The sequence below is a fragment of the Uranotaenia lowii genome, chromosome 2 (genome assembly GCF_029784155.1).
Source record: "Uranotaenia lowii strain MFRU-FL chromosome 2, ASM2978415v1, whole genome shotgun sequence".
Lineage (NCBI taxonomy): Eukaryota > Metazoa > Arthropoda > Insecta > Diptera > Culicidae > Uranotaenia > Uranotaenia lowii.
This window is the reverse complement of record NC_073692.1, coordinates 189,470,317-189,497,447: the sequence shown is the minus strand read 5'-3', so window position 1 is coordinate 189,497,447 and position 27,131 is coordinate 189,470,317. Positions and strand designations below refer to the sequence as shown.

Genomic DNA, 27,131 nt, shown 5'->3' with positions numbered 1-27,131 from the left:
CAATTACTATCATCCTGTCAGAGGAACTACTTACATCCACACAGAAGGATTCAATTCAATATTTTTTAAAAAATTATATCATCCTCTCAAATGATCTTATAACATCCCCACAGGGGGATTACTATCATCATCATAAGGCAAACACTATCATCAAGGGAACTTCTAACATCCAGAAGGAGGATTACTATCATAAAAGATTTTTATCATCCTCTTAAAAGATCATTTATATCCTCACAGAGGGATTACTGTCATACTCAAGTGAGGTTTACTATCATCATTGGGACAATTCTATCGTCCTATTAATAGAACTACTTACATCCTCAAAGGGGAGATTGTTATCGTCATCATAAAGATTACTATCATCCTCTCAAGGGATCATTGGACATCTTCACAGGGGGATGACTATCATCCTCAAAGGGAGATTACCATCATAATCATTTGGAGAAGCTATCACGCTCTCAAGCAACTACTAACATCCTCCCAGGGGAATTACTATCATCTTCAAATGAAGATCACTATTACATCATTAGGAGAATACTTCCATACGCTTAAAGGAGCTATTAACATCCTCAAAGGGGGATTATTATCATTCTCAAAGGGAGATTACTATCATCCTCATAAAGAAACCACTAACATCCTCAAAGAGGGATTACTATCGTCATCATAACAAGATTTGAATCATCCTCTCAATGGATGATAAACATCCTCACAAGGGGATTGCTGTCATTATCTCAAAGAATCATTGATATTCTAATAGAAGGATTACTATGATCCTCAAAGGAGGTTAACTATCATCATTAGGTAAATTCTATCATCCTCTCAAAGGAGCTACTAACATCCTCATAGGGGGATTAATATCATCATCATTAGGCAAATGCCCTCATCTTTTCAAAGCGTGATTACTATCATCATTAGTAATATACTATCATCCTCTCAAAGCAACTACTAACATCACCAAAGGCGGATTACTATCATCTTCGAGGGAGATTACTTTCATCATTTTTTTCATAGGCAAATACTATCGTTCTCTCAAGGAACTTCTAACATCCTCACAGGGGGATTACTATCATCGTCATTAGCGAAATACTATCATCCACTCAAGGAACTACTAACCTCCTCACAAGAGAATTACTATCATTCTCAAAGGGAGATAACTTTTAACCATCATAGAAGGATTTTAATCATTCTCTCAAGGGATCACAAATATCCTCGCAGGAGAGATTGCTGTCATCATAATAAAAAAATTACCACCATCCTCTCAAAAGATCATTAATATCATAACAGAGGGATTGATATAATCCTCAAGTGAGGTTTAATATCATCATTAGGCAAATTCTATCATCCTCTCAAAGGAGCTACTAACACCCTCATATCGGCATTATAAAGATTACTATCATCCTCCCAAAGGATCATTCAACATCATCATAGGGGAATTACTATCATCCTCAAGTGGTGGTGACTATCACCAATAGGCAATTACTATTTTCTTCACAAAGAACTACTAAAAACATCACTGGGCATTACTATTGTGTGAAATAATCCTTGATGGAGATTACTATCATAATCATGCTCTCAGTACAACTACTAACATCCTCACAGGAGGATTACTTTCATCCTCAAAGGAAGATTACTATCATCGTCATTATATGTCATCATATGCTCAAGGAAATTCTAACATCCACACTGGGGGATTACAATCATCTTCAAATGAAGATTACTATTACATCATTAGAAGAATACTTTCATACTCATAAAGAAACTGCTAACATCCGCAAAGGAAGATTACTATCATCAACTATCATCCTCTTAAAAGATCATTAAACATATTCACAGAGAGATTACTGTCATCCTCAAGTGAGGTTTACTATCAACATTATTTAAATACAATCATCTTTCCAAATGAACTACTAACATCCTCACAATGGGATCGCTTTCAATTCTAAAGGATAATTACTGTCATCATCATTAGGCAGTAGTATCATCTCTCAAAGGAACTACTAACATCCTAACAGGAGGGGACATCACTATCAACCTCTCAGGAGAGGATTACTCTCGTCATCCATGGAGACGACTATATTCCTCTTAAATTATCATTAAACATTCTCAAAGAGGGAATACTGCAAATACTAGCATCCTCTCAGAGGAAATACTAACATCCTCACATTGGGATCATTTTAAGGCGGTTACTATCATCCTCTCAAGGGGACGAATATCATCACAAAAAAAATATTGTCATCAGCACAAGACTATTACTATCACCGGGCGACTACTATCCTCGCAGGGGGATTAATATCATTCTTATTGAAGGAATACTACAATCCTCACAGGGGAGTTTTCATCGTCATTGCAAAAATAGTGTCATTCCACAAGTCTTTTACTACTATCCTATCAAGTATTCCTCTTAACAGGTATTACTATTATCCTCACAGGGATAACTATTCTCCTCACAGGGATTACTGTTATCCTCACAGGGATTACTATTATCCTCACAGGGATTACTATTATCCTCACAGGGATTACTATTATCCTCACAGGGATTACTATTATCCTCACAGGGATTACTATTATCCTCACAGGGATTACTATTATCCTCACAGGGATTACTATTATCCTCACAGGGATTACTATTATCCTCACAGGGATTACTATTATCCTCACAGGGATTACTATTATCCTCACAGGGATTACTATTATCCTCACAGGGATTACTATTATCCTCACAGGGATTACTATTATCCTCACAGGGATTACTATTATCCTCACAGGGATTACTATTATCCTCACAGGGATTACAATTATCCTCACAGGGAATGCTATTATCCTCACAGGGATGAATATTACCCTCGCGGGGATTTTTATTATCCTCACAGGGAAGAAAATAATCCTCACGGGGACTTTTATTATCCTCTCAGGGAATACTAGTATTCTCGAAGAGATTGATTTCATCCTCATAAGAATTACATTTATTCATTCTGTCGTTTAAAGGAATACAAGAACCACAAAAACTTTCAGTCCTCACCGAGCTTCTGGATGGGTTTCCGAAGCCTTCCCTTTTTAATAAAACTATTTTCAAAGAAACACCATATCACAACATTTTGTCAAAACAATTTCCGTACTTCTGCCATTCCAGTTATGCAGAAGATCCATTTCTCAATGGACTCTATAATTTACACAAATTTTCGCAACTACCCGTCATTCGCAAATGGCGTCCTTTTCAGCCATTTTTTTTTTAAATCAATCTAAAAAATCTTTGGCAAAATTGCTTTCAAATTTTCATTTACCTTCTTTCCCTTATTTGAGAGCTTAAACCGCGCCATTTTGTTTGTCGTAACCGGTGCTCTCGCTGCATCACATTCGCCTATAAGGGCTGTCCCAACGGTAGATGCAAAACACGGTTTTCGACCACGCTAAAACATTTCGGCTGGCACCGGTGGCGTATATTGCTGTTTTAGCACAGTTATCGATTTCAAAATTCCCAACAGTTATACGCCTTTGTTCCAAATTCATGCAAATTTGGAACAGGATTTCAAAATATACGACAGACCGATTTAGTTCACGGTGAGAAAATTTTAGCCAACAATGATTTCTTTCACACATGTTTGGGTAACATTGGGTGTGATAATAGTTTCTTTTTGAGATATTATTTGAATGTTTTTTTTTTGCTTCAACCACCCTATACGTAACATAAATTGAGAATAGATGTTAATAAAAACCATATCAAGTATAAATAATACATGTCACATTATTCTCGATTTAATATAATTGAATAAAAAGCTTTTCATTTGGGCTCGACGAATTAGTGAATCCAGTCAGCGTTCTAAAATTTGAAAAAAATAAACGAAAAGAAAATTTTAATACTTTTTCGATGAGGTAAAATAAATGTTTATTGTTTGTTCTATAATTTTTGTTTTATTTGAGATATTGAGGGATTTTTAGTTTCGTATGGATTGCTCGGAGTTTTCGTCAATATTAGAATATTTTTCTGTATCCATACATAAATTTACAAATAGTGAAACAAGTTTTTGTCAAACAAAAATGTCGACAAATCAAGGGAAAATTTCCTTTGACTTTGGGATGAACATTTCTCGTTTCCTTTATCAATGTCAGCAATAACTTGAAAAAAAATTGCTTTTTCATTTCATTTCAACAAAACTTTATTCCATTGATTCAAAGCAATTTGATTGAATTATTTGAAGAATTGTTTCAATTGACCTTTTTTCCTCGTTGTGTAGTCATTTTTGCTTTTAAATTAATGAAATCCTGGTAGAATAGTTGAAATCATTGTTCTGTCAAAAAGAATATTCGTAGAATTAATTTTAAGACAACTAACCTTGAAACTCAAAACTTATGCAATTTTTCCAATAACATGGGTTTTTTCTTCTCAATTATTGAGTGTCTGCAATGAAAGTGTTTCCGTTTTAAATTTGCTCCTACACCGGTGGGGAGTGGGTGTTTTAGCCGATTCTAAAATTTCAAATTTTGCTTAAACTGGTATACTTAAAACCAATATTTACGCCTGAACCGTTGCAGGTGCTCTAAGGTCGAATTCACAGTGAGCGCGGTGCGAAGTGCGAAGCGAATTTCCAATTCGCGCGAAAAACCGCTTCTCATTGAAACACGTTGAAAAAAACATCGACCGGCCACAGTGCAAGCGAATTTTCGTGCGAAGACCCGGCTGGATCGCGCGAATTCATTCTGTTCATCTGGACATACACTGAAAATATTCTCTCGGATATGTTTTATCGTAAAATGATTTATCAAAAAAATATTTTTCAAAAGTTTATTTATTTAATTATCATTGCCGTTTCTGTGTTAGTAATAAAAAATGTACGGTTTTTTAGCGCGGATTTTCGAGTAAAAAAACGCGGTTTCAGTCTTTATCAATTGAAACAAATTCTAACTGGCAATAAACGACCGGTGGCATGGAAGCCCCACAATATGTTTAAAGGGCGTGTTATAAAACTAAAGTAATATTGACAAAAATATAACAAAACTGTGGGAAAATATGAATAACTATTACTAAAATTAAAAAATATGACAAAAAAAAAATAAAGACAAATGACAAAACTTTGAATAAAACACGACAACTGTGGTAAAATAATTATAAAATATGACAAATTTAAAAAAATTAGACAAAAATATGAGGAAAAATTCACAGAAATAGCAGCAAAACTATGACAAATGAGAAAAATAATGTATGGCAAAATTATAATCAAAATTTGACAATATGACCTGACAGAACTAATATAAGGACCAATATTTGTCAACAAATTTACAAAAATGACAAAATAATAACAATAAATTTACAATTAAATCACAAAAATCTGACAAAAAATAAACACAAAATTTAAAAAAAAATGACATAATGTTGAATATGTTAAAAATGTAACTCAGTTGGCAAGTTAGTTCCCTCCTAAGCCAATGTCCGTGAGTTCAAATACAAGAGTAATCATCGAATGCAGTTGTACTGGGTAAGACTTTCAGCACTGACCACACTGACTTGACTCTTAGAACAAAAATTCAACCATTTTCTGTCTAATTTTTTGTTGTCAGATTTTGCAGGTTCGCAATACCGACGGCAGGTGGCGAACCTGAAAAATTTGACAAAAAATGCCCTGTAGGAAAAATGGTCCTGTTTAGCCCGATTTTATCGTAGAAATTGCGTGTTTTATTTTTAAAGTTGGGTGGCATTTCCTAACTGGGGTAGCATTTCTTCAAATCGATCCATGCGCACTCTGGAATCGACATTGCGTACTGTGGAAAAATGATTTTTTTTTTGTTTTTTTTTCTGGAAAACTTATCCAGAAAACGAAATCCAGTGTCCAGTCAGTATGGTCAGTGCTTTCAGTATGAAGAGAAGATGTTAAAACGACTAAAATCGAACGAAAAAAGACAAAACTCACAATCAAATGAACAAAAAATCTGACAGAACTATGACAAAAATACGACAAATGAAAACATGACAAAATTATTACAAAAATTAAAATAAAATGACAAAAATCTTACAGTACTATAACAACCTTTGTCAACTGTTTGTTATAATTTTTTTTTCTTATCGTTGTTTTGTTAAATTTTTATCATATTTTTTCATAGCTTTGTTACATATATATTTATTACATTTGTAAGATTTTTTTCATAGTATCGCCAGATTTATGTAATTTTATTGCAAAATTTTGTCATATTTGTAAATTTTGATTAGTTATTATATTTTTCATATTATTATTTCAATTTTCATATTTTCCATAATGTTGTCAAGTATTTGTTAAAGTTTTTATTTCGAGTTTTGGAATTATTGTTAATTTTTTGTTATTATTTAGTCAACTTTATTAATTTTTGTCAGATTTTTTTAAAATTTGGTCAAGGCTTTCCCATTTTAATGTCAAATTTATCATAGATTTGGTATATTTTTATCATATTGTAATATTTGTGTCACCTTTGTCATATTTCTATCAAAGTTTTGTCAGCGTTTCGTAATATTTGTTGTTATTATATTGTAATTTTTTTTCATTATTTTGTTATATTTTTGTCATAGTTTTGGTAGATTTTTTTCTTGCGATTTTAAGTCATTTAAAATATTTAAAAGTTGAGCGAAAGCTGCCGTATTGGATTTTGAAATGGCGTTTCATAGCGTCAGACTGCAAATTTCGACTTTTTCTAATTGATTCTTCTCACCTAATATCCACATTATGCTTGTTTTATGCGATTTTCAGTCATTTAAAGCATGTTGGTGTTAGGCTGAAGCCGTCATACAGGATTTGGGTGTCAAAAATCTATTCTCCGACGTACTCATAAAGTCCAGGCAATTCATGACCTTAAGATTCCTTTTCATAATCCCCGCGGTCCTAGAACGCGCAAGGTTTTTCCGCGGTTTTCCGAAGTTAACGTGGTTTTTCGGAATTAACGCGGATTATTTTTTTTTGGCGCGGTACGTATCCCTCGCTCACATTTTTGATTCTGCAAATTAATTTGCAAAGATTTTTTCACAAGTGATTAATTTTTGCAAAACAGAAGGTTTTTTTTCAGTGTTGAACCGCTTCGCAATTCGCGTACACTGTGGCCGGCCTTCAAAAATGAACTTGCGAAATTCATCCGGTGAATGAATATTTCGCTTCGCAGTTCGCTTCGCGCTCACTGTGTTCGTACCCTAATTCACAAACTATTTTCGATGCATTTCCGGAATGTACATCCGTTCTCTAAAGCAATCTAGTTAAAACTGAATTTCATAACCTTGTTCTTTTGGTCCAGATTTTGTTCCTCTCCGACAACTCATTCAATCTTTCTCTTTTTCTCTCTATTCTTACATTCTCGCTATTTATAGTTGTCATTTTTTTTTCAGTCTCTCATAACTTTTTTTTTTTTACTGGTGTTCGTTCTTTTTTTTCTCCACTGATATTAATTGCCAATTTGTTTCTATTCTACAAGTCAGATTAATATTTCTTTTTCGTTTATTTTATATCTAATATTTATTTCTTCTATTCACTACAGGGTGGTCAGTCGGAATCAAGTGAAATTTGGTTTCCGAGGGTTTTTTGCGTCAGAGATGGTTTGTATGATAGTTTCAAGAATCTCACTTTTTATGGATGGTGGTCCCAACACAAATTCAATTTTATTTGTCACGATTTCCATAAGAATGCAGTTAAGGACGTGTAGATGAAATTAAACATTTATAATGATTTATACTTTTGAAGGTAAAACGAAGTTTACCGGGTCAGCTAGTCTTTACATAATTTTCAGCTCACGATTAGCGATAAACTAATCTTTGCACAACATTTAGCGAACACTTCGTATAAATTTAGCGCCTTTGTGTAGGCACATTGATAAAAATACAACTTCTTATTTATAATTTTATTCTCAAAAAAATAACACGAACATGTTTAAGGAATTAATAAATAACTCAAGTAACACTGATTGTTGTATACAATTCTCCAGGCATCTTATGAAACTTAAAGTTGGTCTTGTAGCCGGTTATAAAACTTTAAATGTTGCTTGGGAAGATTAATACAAAACGAATTTTATTCTTGGATTCTGATTTATAAATTCAAAATCCTGAATAGGGTCTGTGTTGAATAAGTGCATAGTTCATTGTGAAATTCCTATAATCAGAGTGAAAGTGAAGGCTCTGGTGCGCGGGGGTCTATCGATTGTAGGCAGTGTTGAGATTAGCGGTAGCCGGTAGACTACGATAATTTCTGTGATTATGTTCAATGGAAGTGTGTGGGTTGGACTGAGTCGATTTGGGGTCATTTTGGAATTTCTCAAACCCTGGGGTCTAAAAAGCTTCGTCTTGGTCCAAAACTCATCCATGATTTTTTGTAAATTTTTTTAGTAACGTTTACATGAGTAAATTTGAACTTTTAGGTTTGTATGGGAAATATTGAATATTTTGTACTGAAAAATCAACATCATTTTTGTTTCGTCTGTGGAACCGAGCCAGATTATGGTTTTTGTGCCAATTAATAAAATTCCTAAAGGAAATTTTCCGCTGAACAACTTTGTCGAAGACTGTAACTTCGAATTCTATTAGGAAAAAAAGTTATTCGCTGTTTAACAGGGGTATATATTTTCGCACTGATAAACAATAAATTCAATTGACATCACTGCAGGGTGCCTATACTCTAAGAAATTTGTACATAGTGGTACCGTTAAAACTACATACTTTGAAGTTCGACAACTTTTACGTAGAAGTGGGTTTCAGAAATTACATACTTTGTCAGTTCTTTCTATTCTACAAAATCCTCTATGTAGGAAGAACTTCAATTTTAAGTAAATTTGTAGATGACGGCGTTTTGCTTTTCACTCACACCACCAGGGAGTCAGTCTGTTATTTGCATCCTACTTGCGCGCACGCAACAATTTTGCGGAACTTCCCCATAAGTCTTTGCGAAAACAGAAAAATTTCTCTCGGTAAGTTTGGTAACATTATTTCTGCTGAATGTTTTCAATTCATCTCCTTAATTTTAGGATAGTTGTTATGGTTTCCACTGGGGAAGCGATATGAAACGCTATCATAGACGATTCAACAATCTGATTCCACCATAGTTGCGGCCTCAAAATTTCTTCGCTCCTCTCGGTAAGTTTGAAAACATTTTTTTCAGCTGTATGTTTTATTCAATTTTTGTCCATAATTTTAGGAAAGTTGTTGTTTTCCTCTAGGTCCCGAAGCAACATGCCGATTCCACCATAGTCCCAGTCGCAACCAAGCAAACCAAAAAAATTGGTAATATTTTTTTTTTTTAATTTTAGCCGTTTTTTGACCACTTCTTTCTTCTATAGGATTGACAACCTCATCGGCCAATCTCGGGTCCCCTGGATACCCAGCCCCAGAATCTGCAGCCCAATGACCAGCCCAAGCTAACCGATGTGCCAAAGTGACCAATGATATAACAGTGGTTTCTGGTTTACCCATCATTATGCCCAGCGAAGAACTTCTCAGGTGGACCAACGGAGCCAGTTTGTTGTTATTTTATAGTTTGACAATAAATTAGCATAATAAAAAATCAATGATTCAATTCGAAGGAAAATATCCCTGCTTCTAAATTTCTAATTTAAATTCATAAATTTTCCTGATTTATGTGATTTTAACATACTTTTCAGTTCACAGATCCCTACGTTCTTTTGCGTACTTTTTACATACTCGTCCGTACCAGCTTTACTACATAAGGTTTCGTATCACCCTTTTTACATACTAGTGGCTTCCTGCACTTACGGGTTGTTTTGACTTCTTTTTACATACTTTTGTGTACGATTTTCTAAGGGTGTAGTGAGGTATTGCGTGACTATTTTCCATGCAACACTTCGCGAGGCTCAAGCAGTGATGTCAATTGAATTTACTGTTAATCAATGCGAAAAGATATACCCCTGTTAAACAGCTAATAACTTTTTTTTCCTAATAGAATACGAAGTTACAGTCTTCGACAAAGTTGTTCAGCGGAAAATTTCCTTTAGGAATTTTATTAATTGGCACAAAAACCATCATCTGGCTCGGTTCCACAGACGAAACAAAACTGATGTTGATTTTTCAGTTCAAAATATCCAATTCTCCCATACAAACCTAAACGTTCAAATTTACTCATGTAAACATTACTTAAAAATTTTGCAAAAAATCATGGATGAGTTTTGGACCAAGACGAAGCTTTTTAGGCCCCAGGGTTTGAGAAATTCCAAAATGACCCCAAATCGACTCAGTCTAGTGTGGGTGTAAGTGATTACTTTGGGGGAGGCGAATCCAAATTTGTGTTCTGAAGAAGAAATACATATTAGAGTGTGCAAACAGCTGCTGGGTGGTTTTTGAGCGCATCCCGTACAGGAAGATGGAAATGTGAAGTCGCTTGAGAGTGCGATTGTGTTGTAGTAATGAAGAATTGGGTTTTGGGCTGAGTTCGCTTTATGAAGTGATTTTGAGTGAGGCGCGATGCATGTCTACAAGAAATGAAAGTTATTTGAATAAAAGTCAGCCAGGGCTGTGAGAGCACCTTTATTTTTGAAGGCAGTGGAAGGGTGAAGCTGAACTATGATGAGATCATTTCATTATATAGATTACATTGAACATTATTAAAATTATTTATAAGAATATTCAATCAGTTGCCAGCTGGCCAGGTATATACACGGATGCCGGAATACCTGAGTAAATATATAACATAGAAAATGTTATAAATTTTAACTGGTTGAGTAGCTGATTGAATCTTTCCCCCAAAATATACTTACATAGACACATAATACATTCATTCCATAACAGTTAATACGAAGCCATGGTGCCGGGTATGGTGAACGTTGCATTGAAGATTGTTTGAGAAATTTAAATAATGCATATGGAACCATACTTTGGTCAAACTGCGGTGAATCCGTGCACCCATGGTGGATTTCCAACATACAACATACATACATACAGTTCATTGTGAAATTCCTATAATGGTTCCAAATATTAATTTTGAAATTAGGTTTTGATTCTTGGATTCAATGTCTGGCAACCTTTTCAAGTTTACTTACTCAAGATTTGTGCTTAGAATACGACTTTTTTTTAGTTTTTCTGCTGTTAAACCCTTGAATTAGAAGTTTCATATAAATTGTTTTAAAAAAACGCATAAGTTAGCACTGTGTCGTGTGCAAGCGCCTGAATATACACTATATTATTATGCATGCAGAAAAAATCCAAAATATGAGCGCTAATAATCATAGCAGCTTTGCCTACTGGCGACACGTCGCATACGTCGCGACGTTGAAAATAATAACGACGCACCGCAAGTTTCCTAGGATACTTGGAGCATGCGATTGATGGCCTAAGGAAAATGTACAGTAAATAACATAAACAATGTTCGGATCGTAGCAAGCCGTGCTCGAGAACGGAAGTGTTTTTTTTCGCCGTCGCGTTTTTCTCGTTTGTTTTCTCGCGAATTAAAACATACTGTTAATTTTTTCTATTTCGGGACTTCTTTAGCGATCGATACATTTAAAAATTGATTGAAATGCATCCAAATTACTTGCATAGAAATGCAATTGGTGTTTTGTTGTGTTGGACGGATCTTGCGAGATTTCGAAATTGCAGCGCACGCGTTTTTCCTCCGTCTGTAAAAAATCGTGTTTGTTGAATTGTTTGAAATAGTGAAATATGTGAAATAGTGCAAAATTTCAACAGAAGCTAATAAAAAGATGACTCGTGGATGGGTCGTCTTAGTTTTGGTTGGAAGTAATTCAATAGCGCATTCAAAAGTGTTTGTGAAACCGCAAGACGAAACCGTGAAAAAATGAATAGGTTGTGGGATTTTCGTTTAAATATTTTCTAAATCACATTGTCCAAAGATGAAAAGTTTAAAATTGAGAATGAAAGTGCGTGTTGAGCAATTTATATTTTGAGAGCAGCTGAAAAATTCATTTTAAAAGGGACGTGAAAGCGGGAATTATTTGTGATTTAGTTTTCATTGAGCAAACGTCTTGAAGTTGTCTTGTTGCATACCGCGGATTACTGCGATTATGTGAATCGGTTAACTGTTTAGGACGAAAAATAGTGAGGAAACGTGTTTTCTGGAAGGAAAGGGGTTAGTTTTTGATATTTTTTGAATATACCTCCGGCTGAAGCAGTAACGCAGTATCATCACTAATGATGATAGTGATTCCCAACGAGAGCCAAAACCCGGTGAGCCAATTCCAATCTTTCGCCTTTATATTTTTTTCACTTATGCACTAGTTGATGGTTTTTAAATGTTTGCATTTTTATAATGTTTTTAATCATATAAGATTTACATTTTTAATAAGTGAACTGAATACAATCACCTAGTTTTAAAACTGAAAGTTCATTGTTTGCAGAGAGGTTTTGAAGTTATCTCACTATCAAATTCTCTTAAAAGGGTAAAATATTTGAAGAACCTTTCGAGCTCTTAACAGACCTCGATAGGTTTAATGCTCTATTAATGTTTCCGTTTCTTTTTTATTTTCAAGAGCGAGTAAAGGCGCTTTATCCTTGGTCTAAGACCAGAAATGATTGTACACTGAAATCCAAAACAGTTCAACGCAGAAAAATACAGGTAAAGTTAAAAAAGCTTTCATCGAATATATCAAATTTTGAAAAGGATTTTTAGTCTTAAGTTTTGTGATTTCTGTGTACCAAATAAATCATTTCCAGCCGATGAAGAATGGCTCTAGTGATTGGTGAAGTTACTTAACATTTAGCATGTTATTTTCATCACGGAGCATTTTTCTTAGCATGCTTCCAACGATCCCCTTTGAAACGTATGGTACTGGTGGTCCACGTTTCTTCCTGTTCCTGTGTTCCAGATGTCTTTGCGTTCTCTGCTCCATGGTAGGCCCAACCATTTTATGTTTTTGATCATTTTGATGTTTTTTATGTTAAAATGATCAAAAACATGAACAAAGACAAGAAGAATAATAATACACGCTTATTATTCTTTGGGACTCAGACATAAGTTCTGGCTATGGAAGTACGATTAGTGATTAGTGAGTAAATAACATAAACAATGTTCGAGTACTACATCGAAATCGCCTACTGGACTGAAAAAAAGAAAAACAAACCTGCGAATGACAGAAATCTCGCTAGTAAAAAAGCGTCGCTAGTCCTACTGTCGCTATTCGGTTTGGTGCTATACACATAATATATTCTAGTTCATACGCTTTTCCGTAGTCTTTGAAATTTGATAATTTTCTTTAGATAAATTGCTTAGCAATCGAAATTGAGCTGTCAAAATTTTGAATCTTCAACACTGCTCGTAAAGTTTTTGGATTTTCAAATACTATAACAATTTCTAACTATACCTCCTTTGTTGCCAAACTGCTCACGTAGACGATCGTCATTATCCCAAACGAGTTGACCATCGCCTGACCAAAGAAGAAGGCCACAAACTGAAGCTTACTGAAAACCGTATTCGTAGCACTGTTGGCGAAGATTGTCTCCAAGATGTAGTACGTATCGAATACACCGATCAAAAATGCTATAGCAACGATCGCTAGCATCTGAATGTTGAAATAGTTTTCCACATTTGCACACGCATCACATAGCTCGTCCTGGATTTGGGCCACTTTTACTACCACATCCGGCATGTAACGATTGGTATTCCCGGAGTAAACCGAGGATATTCCCAGAGGATTTCTGATGGTGAGTATTTTAACTTCGTCCTGTTTCTCGTTATACTCGGCTTCCTTTTTCTCGAGGCAGATTTCACGAAGAGAGATGAGCACTTTGTTGAGAAGATGAAATCGATGCTTGATTTGGTTAACCAGAGACAGGAACATCACTATGACCAGTGATATCATCAGCGAAGGTAGGAAAAATGATGTCCACGCCGGCAGGCAAGGATACACTCCGGAGCAGAAAAATATGGCCAACGAAACACCCATAAAACTACCCTGGACCAAAAGTTGCCCCAAAATAATAAGGTAATGGTACATCAAGGTACTGCGGTAGTTTGTTTCTACTCCGATGTTTTTAAAACTTTCGTCGGTTCTGGCCAAAGCATGAAATGCATTAATCAGATGCTTTCGTTGGAAAATGCTGTAGAAGAACGTCATAACCAAAGCGACTAATCCACACAGGACCTGAAGAATGTTTCCCAAAGTGCTGATCTCGGTGCTGAAGAAATATCCTGTGATGTTTTCCTTTTTCACCAACGAGATTACGTAACAGGTACAGAAGATGATCGTATGAATCGAGGTGTTAAAATATCCAAAAGAATTACTCCTAAGCTCAGCATCCTTCCCTTTCATCATCACCGTAAAAGGAGTCATTCCGCAGATGAAAGTCATGCGAAGAATGGGCCTCTGGGCAGCGTAAAAAGTTTTCGGATGCAACATGTCGTACAGAAGAGTTTTCATCATGCCGGGCAACTTATTGACAGACAGTTTAGTTTAACACGAAACGGTTGACTCGGGGCCGGCTCAAATTGACGTTACCTGTTGAACTTAACACGGAAGCAGACACGGCAGGACTGAATCAGGATATGCTCGCAGCCTAGAGGAATGCTCGGTGGTTTTAGTTTTCCCACCCATTCCCTTGGCGTATTTCCACATCGCCACACCAAAGAGAAGGTGGAAGAGTGCCTACGCGCGTTTTATTATACTGATTATACGGTGCGCTTCCTTTCTAGCGCCTCCCCCACACGTTTGTGTGTATAGTGAAGAGAATAATTTGATGTTATCGTCCTAACAGGAAAAGGGTAGAAGAAACCGAATTCGATAAACAATCCTGAGCATTACAAGCAAGCCGTAAACAGAAAATGTTGGTTAAAGTAAAAAAAAAACTTCCAAAAAAAACCCAGTAAATTTTTTTTCGCTCGAAGAATCTTTAAAGAAGATTATTGAAAAAAAAATATATTTATCTAACACGTTTTGACAGTTCATTGAGTACTATACTTCGGTAATATTTTACTAAAACATGACCGTAATGAAGAAAGCTATCAAGATTTAGCAAAAATAATACTGAGCTTGGTGTTTCCATGTTCCTGTGAAATTGAATGTAAAGCTTATCAATCAGAGTCTGTTTTTACATGAAGAAAGAAGCAAAGTATTCATCGAATTCTCGTACTAAGAAAAAAGCGGCCTTAAAATAAAATGCAATAGGCTCCCATACATTATCAGTGTAAAATGCGACAAAAATCGAATAATTTGGTAACTTTTTTTTTATCAAAAATTTTTACTTTTGAAGATACATCAGCTGTTATGGACCAACATTAACCAACATTTAAGAATATCAATAAGCAAACATAGAAGTATGAAATCGAACTCAAGCATCCAAAAGTCACATGTTTACTTGAATGAAGGCTTTGAAAGTTACATTTTGTCTGACAAAGAGAATCAACTGCCCAATTCCTTTGAAGTTGCAAAAGTGATTAATATGTACACTGTATGTAACTTATAGAATTCTCTATAATAGAGAATTTGTTTTCGTTTGGTAGTGCACTGGTGCACTACCGGTAGTGCACTTTTTGATGTTTTCATGCTCGTTTTCAGGGTGAGTGGCCCACTGGTAGTGCACCATAAAGTGGACGGTGGAACACTCTGAAAATATTCGGTGTTGCTTGAGCTCTCAGTCACCAATACTATCATGAATTTGGACAGGACGCGCAAAAATTGCGTTCGAGTTGTTTCATTTTCCTTTATTTATCCCGCAGAACGGAAACTTGTTCCGGATTTAATACCAGAATTTCACCCGGATAGCACGTTACAAAGCTAACAAGCGAATCTCGGCTCTCAAACAACTGGAGACAGCCGGAAAGCTCCAACCCAAAGATCTGGCGGAATCGCCCAAACCGAAGAGTTCTCTTGCTCGGGCGGGTCTCATAAGTTGGTCTTGCGCAGCAAGAAGCGTTAAGCTGCTTCGAAGCTACTCTGCTACAAGCCAGCTTCGAGCGTTGAAGCCCCCGAGTGCGTGAAAATCGTGAACGAACTGTGCTTTAGGGTGACGATGCTCGGTTGCGCCAAGTCCCGGATTCCAACCCGTTGCCCTTCGAAAAAGGTAGCTCGAGACTGCACCCGCATTGGGGGCTTGAATTTCGTTTGTTTCGGTCTGTTATCAAAATTCTTTTCCCCGACTTCCGCGATCGGAGTTCGCCGTTTTGACTTCCAAAAATTTTTTTGTATCATGAAACGGAAATACTCGAACGAAGAAGATCAAATTTGCGGGGAATAAACGTTACTCAAGACAAAATATCGGAACCATCAAGCTGGGGTAACTGCAGTCCAGCAGCAGCAAACAAAGACCGCCCAAAATCAGCCGATCTTGCAGTTATTATCATCAGGACCAGAGGCGGATCTACCAAGCAAGCTTCTCTAAAAAAATAAATCGGAAATTTCCAAAATTCAATATTATACATAAATTCATGCTAAAATTTTCATATTGTTCACATGACAATGATCAACTAAAGTAAATTTGATTTCAAGTTTCGAAATCAAACGAAAAGAAATACCAGCTGTAATGGATTTTTGACAGCTTGATATTTTCTGTTGACACTGCCGATTTCACGCACACCAACAAAGGTGGGGGCAAAACTCGATTCATGCTCGTTTTCAGCGTGGATGGTGCAATACTTTCGGGTGGTGAAAAAGAATACGATATTAATTTGCCCAATTCTCATGAGTTAACTATATCTACTCATTTATGAACTTGAAAGTTGCAAAAGTGATTTATAAGCACGTTGTAAGGGACTTAAGTCCACTAAGGGCACAAAGTGTTCAAAAAAAATTTCCTAAGTCACAAAAAGTGCATTAAGGTGCTTTCTCCCTGACTGACTGCCTGGTTGGGTAGATGCGTCTGCAGTTATGCTACAAAATCATATTACTACTTCGCGTTTCAGTTTCAGTTAGAACAACATCTTGGTGTGGTCTTGTGGTAGCGTGTTCGATCCCCAAGCCGGGCAAGTTTTTTATTTACCAGATTTTTTTTTCCCCAGAATGAACCATTTCCCAGAAAAAAATTAACCAGAATGAACCATTTCCCAGAAAAATTTTCACCAGAATTGCCATTTCCCTGAAAATTTAATATTTATCCAACCTGAAATTCAAAAAATTAAAATAGATTTTTTCCACAGCGGCGGCCCTAAGACATCGGTCTAGGTCTGCCGGGGCTTCCTAGGTCTGCGTGAAAGCTAGGAGTGATCCCTAAGTCCCGTCCGCCACGCGGTAGCGTGAAGGACAAAATGTCTTTCAAGTTCGAACGCGCAGCGTGAGGAGTCGGATACCAAAACGGTTTTTAAAGCACCTAATAAGCATTGAATCAATTAAAGTACCCAAACCATAAACAAAGCACAATATTGGATCTAAAATAAATTTAGTTGGAAAATTTCAAAGTTGTTGTTTCATTAAAAAATCTTTTTGAAAAAATGAATTTTGAATCATATGAAATTTACAAGAATTCATTAGAAAAAAAAACAAATAAAAATACTTGAGGAAAAAGTCTGGGATTTGTGTCATTCTGGGAAATGTTCCATTCTGGGGAAAAAATTCTGGTAAATGGTTCATTCTGGGAAAAAAATTCTGGTAAATGGTGCATTCTGGGGAATTTTTTTTCTGGAAAATGGTTCATTCTGGGGTTTGATTTCGGGTATTTCTCATTCTGGGAAAAATTCATTATGGGCAATGGTTTTCGGGTAAATGGGATACAATCATATTCGAGGATAAGGAAACGAGATTTGCAAGGTGTCTCTTTGATTTGCATTTTGTTGCATCTTACCCCAGGCAGGTAGCTGAAATATAACAATATTTATTCAAAAAAAATTGGCGATTTTTCGAATTTTTTTTTTTACCAACAGTGTTGGAACAGAATGATAAAACCAGTAAAAGGTTTGTACATAGATGGTATCATTAAGCCAATCCGTCATAGTATGTTACGGCATCATAAAATGTTAAAACTTGTACATTAATAGATGGATTTTTTTTAAATTTTGAATGAAAATGAAAATTTTTAAAATACTAGCTTCAAATGTGAAAAATTAATTCATCATCATTTTGTATTCATTAAAAGATAACTCGATTATGTTATTTAAAATTTTAAAATTATATCTGTGCTGTACACAGTGGACCAGAAATAAAATCTAGAGGGAAATAATTATCGATTGATGTGAAATTCGACATGAAGTAGTTTTTTGAGTAGAGAATGATATCTGTGGAGTTTTGAGTCGGAGTGAGCACTCAAGGGAGGGATGGCTCCCATACAACAATCGTAAAATACGATAAAAAGCGGTAAAATTCAATCTATTGACAAGTGAATCTCATCAAATGTTATAAAAATGCTTACATTTAGGGGAGAATGAGGATACTTGATCCCTGGGGATACTTGATTCCTTAGCTATATCTCGAAACTGGAATGTCTTACAAAGATCAAATGACACATTCCACCGTGACGTGAAATCGCTTTTCCGGACTTTTCTGCACTGTTATCGTTCTAGAAGTCAACCAATTTACTTGAAAATGAAAAAAATTGTAGCAAACGGTCGCAAATTGAATTTCCTTCAAAATGAATACAATTTGGTCATTTTAAAATTTAAGTTGTTTTTGTTGTGACTAATTACTTTTGTGACGTGAATTCACGCTAGAATTAACCATTTCGGGCTTTAGTACATACATCCTTGAATTCCTGTTCTCTCTGTGGGAATAGAATATCGGTGTCTTCGAATGAGTAGTAAAAAAAATAATTACCCACAATTTGATGTACAGAACTTCTCGATTGAACAACAACGAACGAAGTTATGCTGATTTGAAGTTGTGACGTGAATTCACTCAGTTCAAACAGAACAGGGTAGTTGACTGAATTCACGTCACGAAATATAAAGTTATACTGTGGCTATACTGAACCATTTTTTGAAGTCTTCAAATTTTATGTAGACTTTCAAAAACGATATTTTGTTGTCCCGACTTTTACAATCATAAAGTTTTGGTATATGCACCTAACTTTTTCCTTATTTTGATTGGCTTTTGAATAGCAACATATTGAGGGATCATATGTTAAAATAACTAATGTCTTTATTTAAAGATTCACCAAAAAAATTTTTTTTAATTTTTTTTTTTCAATCTTTTTGCATTTTGATTTGAAAATAATTAACTTATTAAAAAATCAACTAAATTATGCTTGATTTGTCAAAATCCGACCATCTGGAGGGTCAAAACAGCTTTCAGAGCACATTTTCATATAAAATTTAACGAAAAATCAAATTTTGTGACGTGAATTCACTCATTCGCGCTGTTGTAACTCAGCTAGATTCCAACCGATTTCTATAAATTTGAGTGTTTCAGAATCGTCTTATCATTTTTGAAGAAAATCTCAGTTTTTATTTGAAAAAAAGTCAGAGTTTTCTCGTAAAATTAAAAACTTCCCTTTTTTTGTGACGTGAATTCACTCATTTGCGACTGTTTTTGTTCGCTTTTCAAACCAACTATATTGGATATAAACAAATTCTTTTTTCTATAAAATAAAGCCGTGTTTTTTGGATTCTGAACATACTAAAAATATTTCCGAAAAAAAATCATCCATATATTATAATTAATGATTTTGTAAAAGTTGTCAAAAACACCACTTTTTTCAACAAAAAAACTGATTTTCAAAATCATCTAACACATGTGAAAAAAAACTTTTTTCTCTTTTTTCATTGGTTTCGTGTGATTTGAATTATTAAAATTATAGACAATTTTGAGATTTTTTGATACGCGAACGGATAAAAATCACTTTTGAGCGGTACAAGCGCGTGGAATGTGTCAAATGTTCTAGAAAAATGTGCCAAAATGAACAAAATAACAATGCTTGCAGTTCAAAATTTTTTAACAAAATAATTGTTTGAGTAATTGAACTTTGTTTGAAAAATTTCACAAAATGTAACTTGAAGATCTTTTTTCATCACTTTAAAATGTTCCTTACATGGGAAAATTATGAAAAAAATATTTGTTCCAATGTATCAATCGTTCTAGCGTGAAATGAACTTCATAATGCCATATTTTCAAAGCAATGGAAAACTCTCAACTTTTTTCAGAAAAAGTTTTCTAAAATGTTGATTATGGGTACAATTGATCCCCTAGAGCAGAGGTTTTCAGATCGTGCTCCGCGGAGCACTTGGTGCTCCGCGAAGCTTTTGAAAGTGCTCCGCGACGTAAGCAACGAAAATCTTAAACCAACTTTGAAATACTCTGATATTTTTTTATTGTTTCATTTTAATCGAAGCATGAGAAGAAAAAAATTCACAGGGCATATAGTTCGAACGAATAAATTTGTTTCACTTTGCTTTTACTAGCAGCTAAATCCTAAAATTGATTGTTGAAATGCACTGCTTTGATCGAACAACGTTGTGTTGCAGGACTCAGTGTGCAGAACACTCAATGAAAAGGCTGTTCTTGCGCCGCACTTAGTGTGCTACCGATTGGAGAAGCTGGAGGAGCGCATACTTTTGCTGAAAACTTAATTAAAACTTGTATTCAAGAAGTCGTCCGTATCATAGTTGATGATAAAACAGTGGAATTGATAAATCGATTCCCATGTCTGACAATACGGTTTCTCGGTGAATTTGTGACATGGCTAAAGATGTTGGAAGCATTTTAGTTTCTGGATTGAAAACTTCAAAATTCGACTTGCAGCTTGACGAATCCACTGATGTAGTATGACTAGCAATTTCATGATATTCGTTCGCTATCAAGGTTCTGAATGTTTCGAAGAAGATTTGTTCCTTTGCAAACCTTTGCCAACTTCCACGACGGGGCTGAAACTTTCAAGCTGATTGATGATTATGTTACGAACAATATTCCATGGGGTAATTGCATTTATGCTGGAATCGTTGCCAAGATCAAAGAAAAGACCAAAACTTTCGGTAGTAGTCATTACATCCTTCACCGACATGCACTCGCTATGAAGAAACTATCATCATCTTTGAAGAAAGTCTTGAACGAAAGCGTAAAAATAATCAACTTTACTCGACCGAAAAATTCAAGGTTATTCAAGACGTTGTGCGAAGAGATGGGTAGCCAACATTCCACGCTTCTACTTCATACCGAAGATCTCGTAGAAAAACGTTGTATCGCCTGTTTGAATTGAGATCGTTTAAGAGCATTTTTGAGCTACAATAATTTGGCTTTGCAAATTCTTGGCAGAATCGCTCAAAAAGCGCAACCTGGACAGCTTTGTAAATTTATGAAGCATACCTACAATCAGAAATAACCTCGAAGTTATCATCCGAAAATTTCCAAGAATTATGACAATCACTACACTTTTCGTCGATAAATTTATTTCTCTATTCCTTGGTGTTAACTTTAACTAACAGGCCGTCTAATGAAGTCATTTACAATTACAATTACAATGTTTTGCCGCAGGATTTGTTGAACAGCTTCCAGCAAAATTCCCCGAAGAATATCACAAAATTATAAAAAGATCGAAGCTTTTAAATGCGTTTAACAGCCTTTTTATGTCAAGGAAACCAGAATCATCAACATCGCATGAATATGAATGCTTGATAGATATGACATCGGATTCAAAACTTCAGGAAAGATTCGTATCCAAAATTTTGTTTGAGGAGTATTGGTGTCAACTGAAAAATGAATTTCAAATTTTGTCCGATAAAGCAAAACTTATTCTTCTGCCGTTTTTCACAACTTATCTATGTGAGTCTGGATTTACCACATATCTCGCAATGAAGACAAAATACCGATCCCGACTAAACGCGGAACAAGACGTCAAGCTACAACTGACACAAATATAACCAAACTTGTGACAGCTTGAAAAATCGAAGGAAGCGTATTTGTTCTATTGAAATCATTAATTTTTGATGACACATATTTCGTTAATAAAAACAAGACTATTCAAAAAGTAGCCATTCATAACTGATTTCATTGAATACGATGACAAGACACATCTTATTTAAACGATAAATATTATCAAGTTTTCAATACTCGGGTTTTTCATTCTTTAAAAAAATGTAGGTGCTCCGCCAAAATTTTTGGTTTTAAAAAGTGCTCCACCGAACAAATGGTCTGAAAACCCATGCCCTAGAGGAAGCCCTAATCCTTGTATAAATATCAAACAAAACCCCAAGATAGAATGTTTATTGACTATTTTGGTCATGTTTGTTCTCATTTCACAATTTATAGCAGACATAAGAAGAAAATTCTATAACTTTGTCTCAACGCTAATAACGTTGCATACTTAAAGGCGCTATTTTTTATAATTAAGAGAAAATTAATTATTTTTGCATAGAATACTATGTAAATGATCATCTAGAGTTGGGTACAATTGATCCCCCTTCCAAACGGCATATTCTTCTTCTGAATTGATCGTTATGATTGCTGATTACGAAATTACTAATATTTATCCAAAAACAAATATTTATCAAACAATTGTCTGAAGAAAAGAGCAAAAATAATTTTTTTTTTCTAAATTATAAAAAATAGCGCCTTTAAGTATGCATTGTTTTTAGCTTTGAGACAAAGTTATAGAATTTTCTTCTTATTTATGCTATAAATTGTGCAATGAGAACAAACATGACCGAAATAGTCAATTAGCATTATATCTTGGAGTTTTGATTGATTTTATACAAGGATTAGGGCTTCCTGAATAAAAGATCAAGTCTCCTTCAAGTCTCCCCTAACTTCAGAAAAATCGCAATTTTTTTACTCCCACGAAAATGCTTCTAGTTCTTCAACGGGTTCAAGTATCGTTCTAATTTTTGGAGCATAGAAACTTGAAGTTACAAGCTGTCAGAAAATGTAAAAGACGGCGAGTTGCTAAATTTTTCTAAAAAAAAAAGGTGAAAATAAGAAAAGGGGATCAAGTATCCCCACTCTCCCCTATATGTTCAGATAATTTTTAAAATAATGAATGCAAGTTGAAATCAAAACAAAAAACTAATAAGTGTGAACAGTTTTTAAAAGATTTTTTTGTTACAACAATCGAAAGATGGAAGTAACTTTTTTATTCCAAAAATCCATTTATAATAATAGACTCGTGATGATGATTTTTGCTCTTGGGAACCTGACGATAGAAAGTATCCGATGGCTTTTTGCGTTGACGCTTGTTCTTTACCTCGGTTTATAAGAGCTCCAACACTAAAATTTATAGCATACTTATGGAAATCATAAAACAAAGGTAACAACTTTTTTAAATTTTCAAAATTTAACTAGTTTTCAAAATCGATTCAAATCAAGATTTGAAAATTATGTTTTTAACAAATAACTATTTATCCGAGAATAAAATGAGAACTTTCATTCTGTATATGTAGGTACATATGTACCTATACCTTATTTCTGTATATCAAGAATGTTTCGTTATGAGAATGACTGATTAAGAATCCTGACAACAATTTCCCCTTAAACTCCCCAGTTGTGCTAGCGCAAACAAGCATGAAATTCACACCACTAAAATAAAAAAAAAACGGCCTCACAATGATGACAGCTCAACCAGTGTGTATTATCGGAAGAATATAATCGGTTTCAGTGAATTCCCATTGTGGAATGTTGTTGGCGCGTCGGCGTGCTGGTGTTGGGTCGATTGATGATTACTATTCTTGGTTTATAAAGATACAATTTTTAGATTGAGTGCTCCAACATACGGTTCATCTACCTTTCCTATCGCTCGTCTAGATTCAGTCAGTCAGTATGTCAATTGTACTAAAAGCTTCACTGTTGTTGCCTAACGAAAGGCGTATTTATTATGTACAAACCAGGTGTGTGATAGCTTTTCAGAAGTGAAGGAAAGCACGAGTAATGATGTTTTGCCGAAAACGCGCTGATTTTTCACTTGTATATCTGAAATTGAATTTATTTTATTAAATTTTTAGAAGTTGATATTCCATATGATATTTGCTCAAGACGAGCCTTAAAAAACCTCATTAGATAACATATAAAAGCATCAGTTTGTCAGATGTACGAAAAATGACACTAAATATCATCATTTATCATTAGATGCGCCAGACCATCATCTACTATCCATCTTCGATCAAATCCGAGTGACGGATTGTTTGCTCGAATCAATGAGCAGTGATGGGTTGGTGTTAATTATTCACGGACCTATCCTAAACACGAACAATGCTTGGACAAGCACTAACCCATTATGAATTAATCATTCATAATAACATGACACAGATTGACTACGTTGATGAATGAAGTTGTCAACTTAGTTTATTTTGGACTAGGTCTCTCAATGAAGGTAAAGTTGAGATTTTGATGTTTGTTAAATTGATTATGTTCAGATATTTAAAAAAAAATTCAAAATAATTATCCCTATTTCATTAACACCAATTATATTAACAATTTTCTTTATCTTTTTATATTACAGATTTGAACCTTCTCATTAACTTTTTTTTTATTTTCATAATGCCATGTTTTTGCTTGTAACATTTTTATTGAATTATCACTAGTCTAGAAAAGGAAAGTCTCAGAAGACACACTTTCAATGTTTATTCAAAATGACAGCAAATTAAAACCCTAATGACCACTATCGACATCCCCAATATCTTGATTTTATGTCATAACCGTTACCGGGCGATGATTGAGAAATCATTCGACCCTAAAATCCGATGTCCAAATGTAGGCAAATTGTCAGTTGCCGGCAACTTTTTTTGCACAATCTGATACATGGGCGGAAATTTTACTAATTTTGGCCATATTGATGATGACGGTTAAGGTTTAGCTGAAAGCGAATCGTTTCGGTTGGCTAAGTGGCGTGAAAGAATTCACCCTTTTCCTCCCGGCTCAGTTACTTAGGTATGGGGCTGCCCCTTTGGGGTGGAGGAAATTGAAACAAAAAATAGAAACAGAAGAAAAGAAAATCGAAGAAGAAGACGGCGAGGGGCAGCATAGTAGCATCCATAAAGGCTGAATAAAGGTTTTCATGTTGCTAATTGGGGCACGAATTGAAAGGTGAGTTAAATAAAAAACAAAATAAAGAAGCGGAAGAGAGCGATGCGACGACACAGTCTGCTGTTAATTATGTCATAGAGAGCGTCCACACATTGTGCATATGCCTTTAAGAGGACGGTATTAGATTTTGAGTAACGGCCTTTGGAGGAATGTGAATTATGTGTGCTGGTGAATGTTGAGACCGTTGCAATTTGGCTCATTTTAAAAGATGCTTAGAAAGATACTACGTCGTGAGAGATTTCGAAGCGTAAGGGTACATAATAAAGCAAAATTTACAATCCTTTTTATTTTATAAGTAGGTAAATGGTGTTGTTTTATACAACAAATATAAAATATTTGTTAGTATTAGAATTTACGAGATAATTAAGAAGCAATTTTAGAACTATTTTAGGTACCGTAAACTGGCGGAACTTTGATCAGCGGGGTAACTTTGATCGACATGAAAGTTTTGCAGATAATCATCATTAACTAAGTATAAAGTTAAAATATCTGTAAACTGTTTACTACGTTTGAAAGCTTGTAAATTGAGTTACAAATAAGCTAAATTTGATTTTTAATAGGAGATTTTTTATATTACTTGAAATATAATTTTAAAATCTTAAAATATACTTTTTTTAAGGCTAACAAACAATCATCTCTCCTGACGAAATTTAAGCATTTAGGAGCAAATGGGTTGTTTAGTTTGAAAGTTCATCTTTTTTCTTGATTCAGGTTAAGTTTAAGTGTTATTTTTATGGTCATTAGATGATAATTTTTGGATATTGAAAAAAAAAACGATGATTTGAACATATTTTTAACAGCTGTCCGTACCACTCCGACGCTCACACGCGTTATCCCGTACAGAAATGTGTGAATAAAAGGACGCAACCGGTACATAGAATTCGAAAAAAAATCGATTCAAAATGACCGCTTACATTAGGTGTGCTCATAATCTCTGGAACAGTCTATAGCATGCCATCATTCTGTTAATAGGTACATTTTTGGCATCATTTGTTCTGTAGTTGATATAAAATAAATTTCTGTTTCCTAAAGATCTAGTGAGAGCATAAAATTTAAGATTTTCTTAAATGTCAGGAGCACTCACTTGCAAATCTTCGTTTTTTAGTGTATCTAAATTAATAAGCATGCATCGAGATTTATATGATGAATGACCGTAGGAATGAGAAGGGGGGGGGGGGGTTAAGCGGTTTACCCCCTCCCCATGGGTCTAGAAAAAGGATGCGAGGTATTCTGCTCTACACTATGGTTACCATACGTACTCATTTAAGAGTACATGTACTCTTTTTCGATCGAAAAATGAGTGTACTCTTCTTCTTGTGAAATTTTATGAAATGTACCCTTTTTTGTGAAAGGATTAAATAAAACTTTCTTATATAAATTAACTTATTTCTTCCGATACATAAATATTGTATTCTTAGAAATACAAGAGATCCAAATTTTAATGCATTCGTTACACAACACTTCAGTTTTGCTTCTTTTGTTGAATGTTTCAAAGGATAAATACCAATAATGGAAGGAATCACGAGTAGGGTACTTCTGTCCATAATGCCCTGGTGAGGTGCGCGACTATATTTTGATAAATTTTGGAGATTTGCGACGTTTTTAGTGGATTCTTTTTACACACATATGTTCTTAATGCCAATACCTTGTAATTTTAATAAAAATGGTTATCAGATATTCATTAAAACACGAAAAACAATTAAATTAAATTTTGAGGTGGCTATCCATCAATTAAATTGAAAAAAGTGATCAAATGAAATAGGCTTTTACACCTAGATGATTGCTTAAAACATCCTCACCATTGATTTTATTGATAGTTTTAATTATATATTTGAATTATCAATTGATGAAAAACTGTAGTAATTTGTTGTTTTATGGTAAACAGAAGACAAATCAAATTTCAAAAATCCGATCAAAATGCCCCCATGAATTTATGGACAAATCGCCCTCCTCTCAAGGTGCTGTTCGGTAAGATGTAAACAAAACCACGTGTTTTTTTTCTAAATTTTGGAGTGCAGTTTTCCATCAATACAGACTGAAATGATATATCGATCTTCTTCTTTGCTTAGTCCTAAATTATCATTAGGATGCATAATAATTAGGATAACTTTTGATCGGATTTGAGTAAAAAACGTGCACAGAAAATCGAATCGGTTCACTAAATTTGTCGCCAAAAGCAGCTGAAAAAATTGGTTGAAACTGACACAGCTCAAAATGAAGTCAAGAATTTCAAAATTTATCATTTTTTCATTGGGAAATGTTAACAAACCACTTGTTTTTGTGTGTAGATAAACTTGTAAAAA

At 34.7% G+C, this 27,131-nt stretch overlaps 1 protein-coding gene and 1 long non-coding RNA gene across 2 annotated transcripts in view; one reads left to right on the top strand and one right to left on the bottom strand.

Annotated features, from left to right (window-relative positions):
• The window catches only part of LOC129749848 (putative gustatory receptor 28a), a 28,771-nt gene extending 14,353 nt beyond the window's left edge, over positions 1-14,418 (bottom strand). Inside the window, exon 1 of the mRNA XM_055744941.1 lies at positions 13,264-14,418. Within this exon, the coding sequence (XP_055600916.1) occupies positions 13,264-14,322 (1,059 nt within the window). The 5' untranslated portion in view covers positions 14,323-14,418. The remainder of the gene's footprint in view (positions 1-13,263) is intronic.
• On the top strand, positions 8,557-9,385 carry LOC129749850 (uncharacterized). The gene is made up of 4 exons (XR_008738189.1): positions 8,557-8,904; positions 8,962-9,070; positions 9,132-9,217; positions 9,274-9,385. It is a non-coding gene; the product is annotated as an uncharacterized LOC129749850 (long non-coding RNA).
• Positions 14,419-27,131: the final 12,713 nt, after the last annotated feature.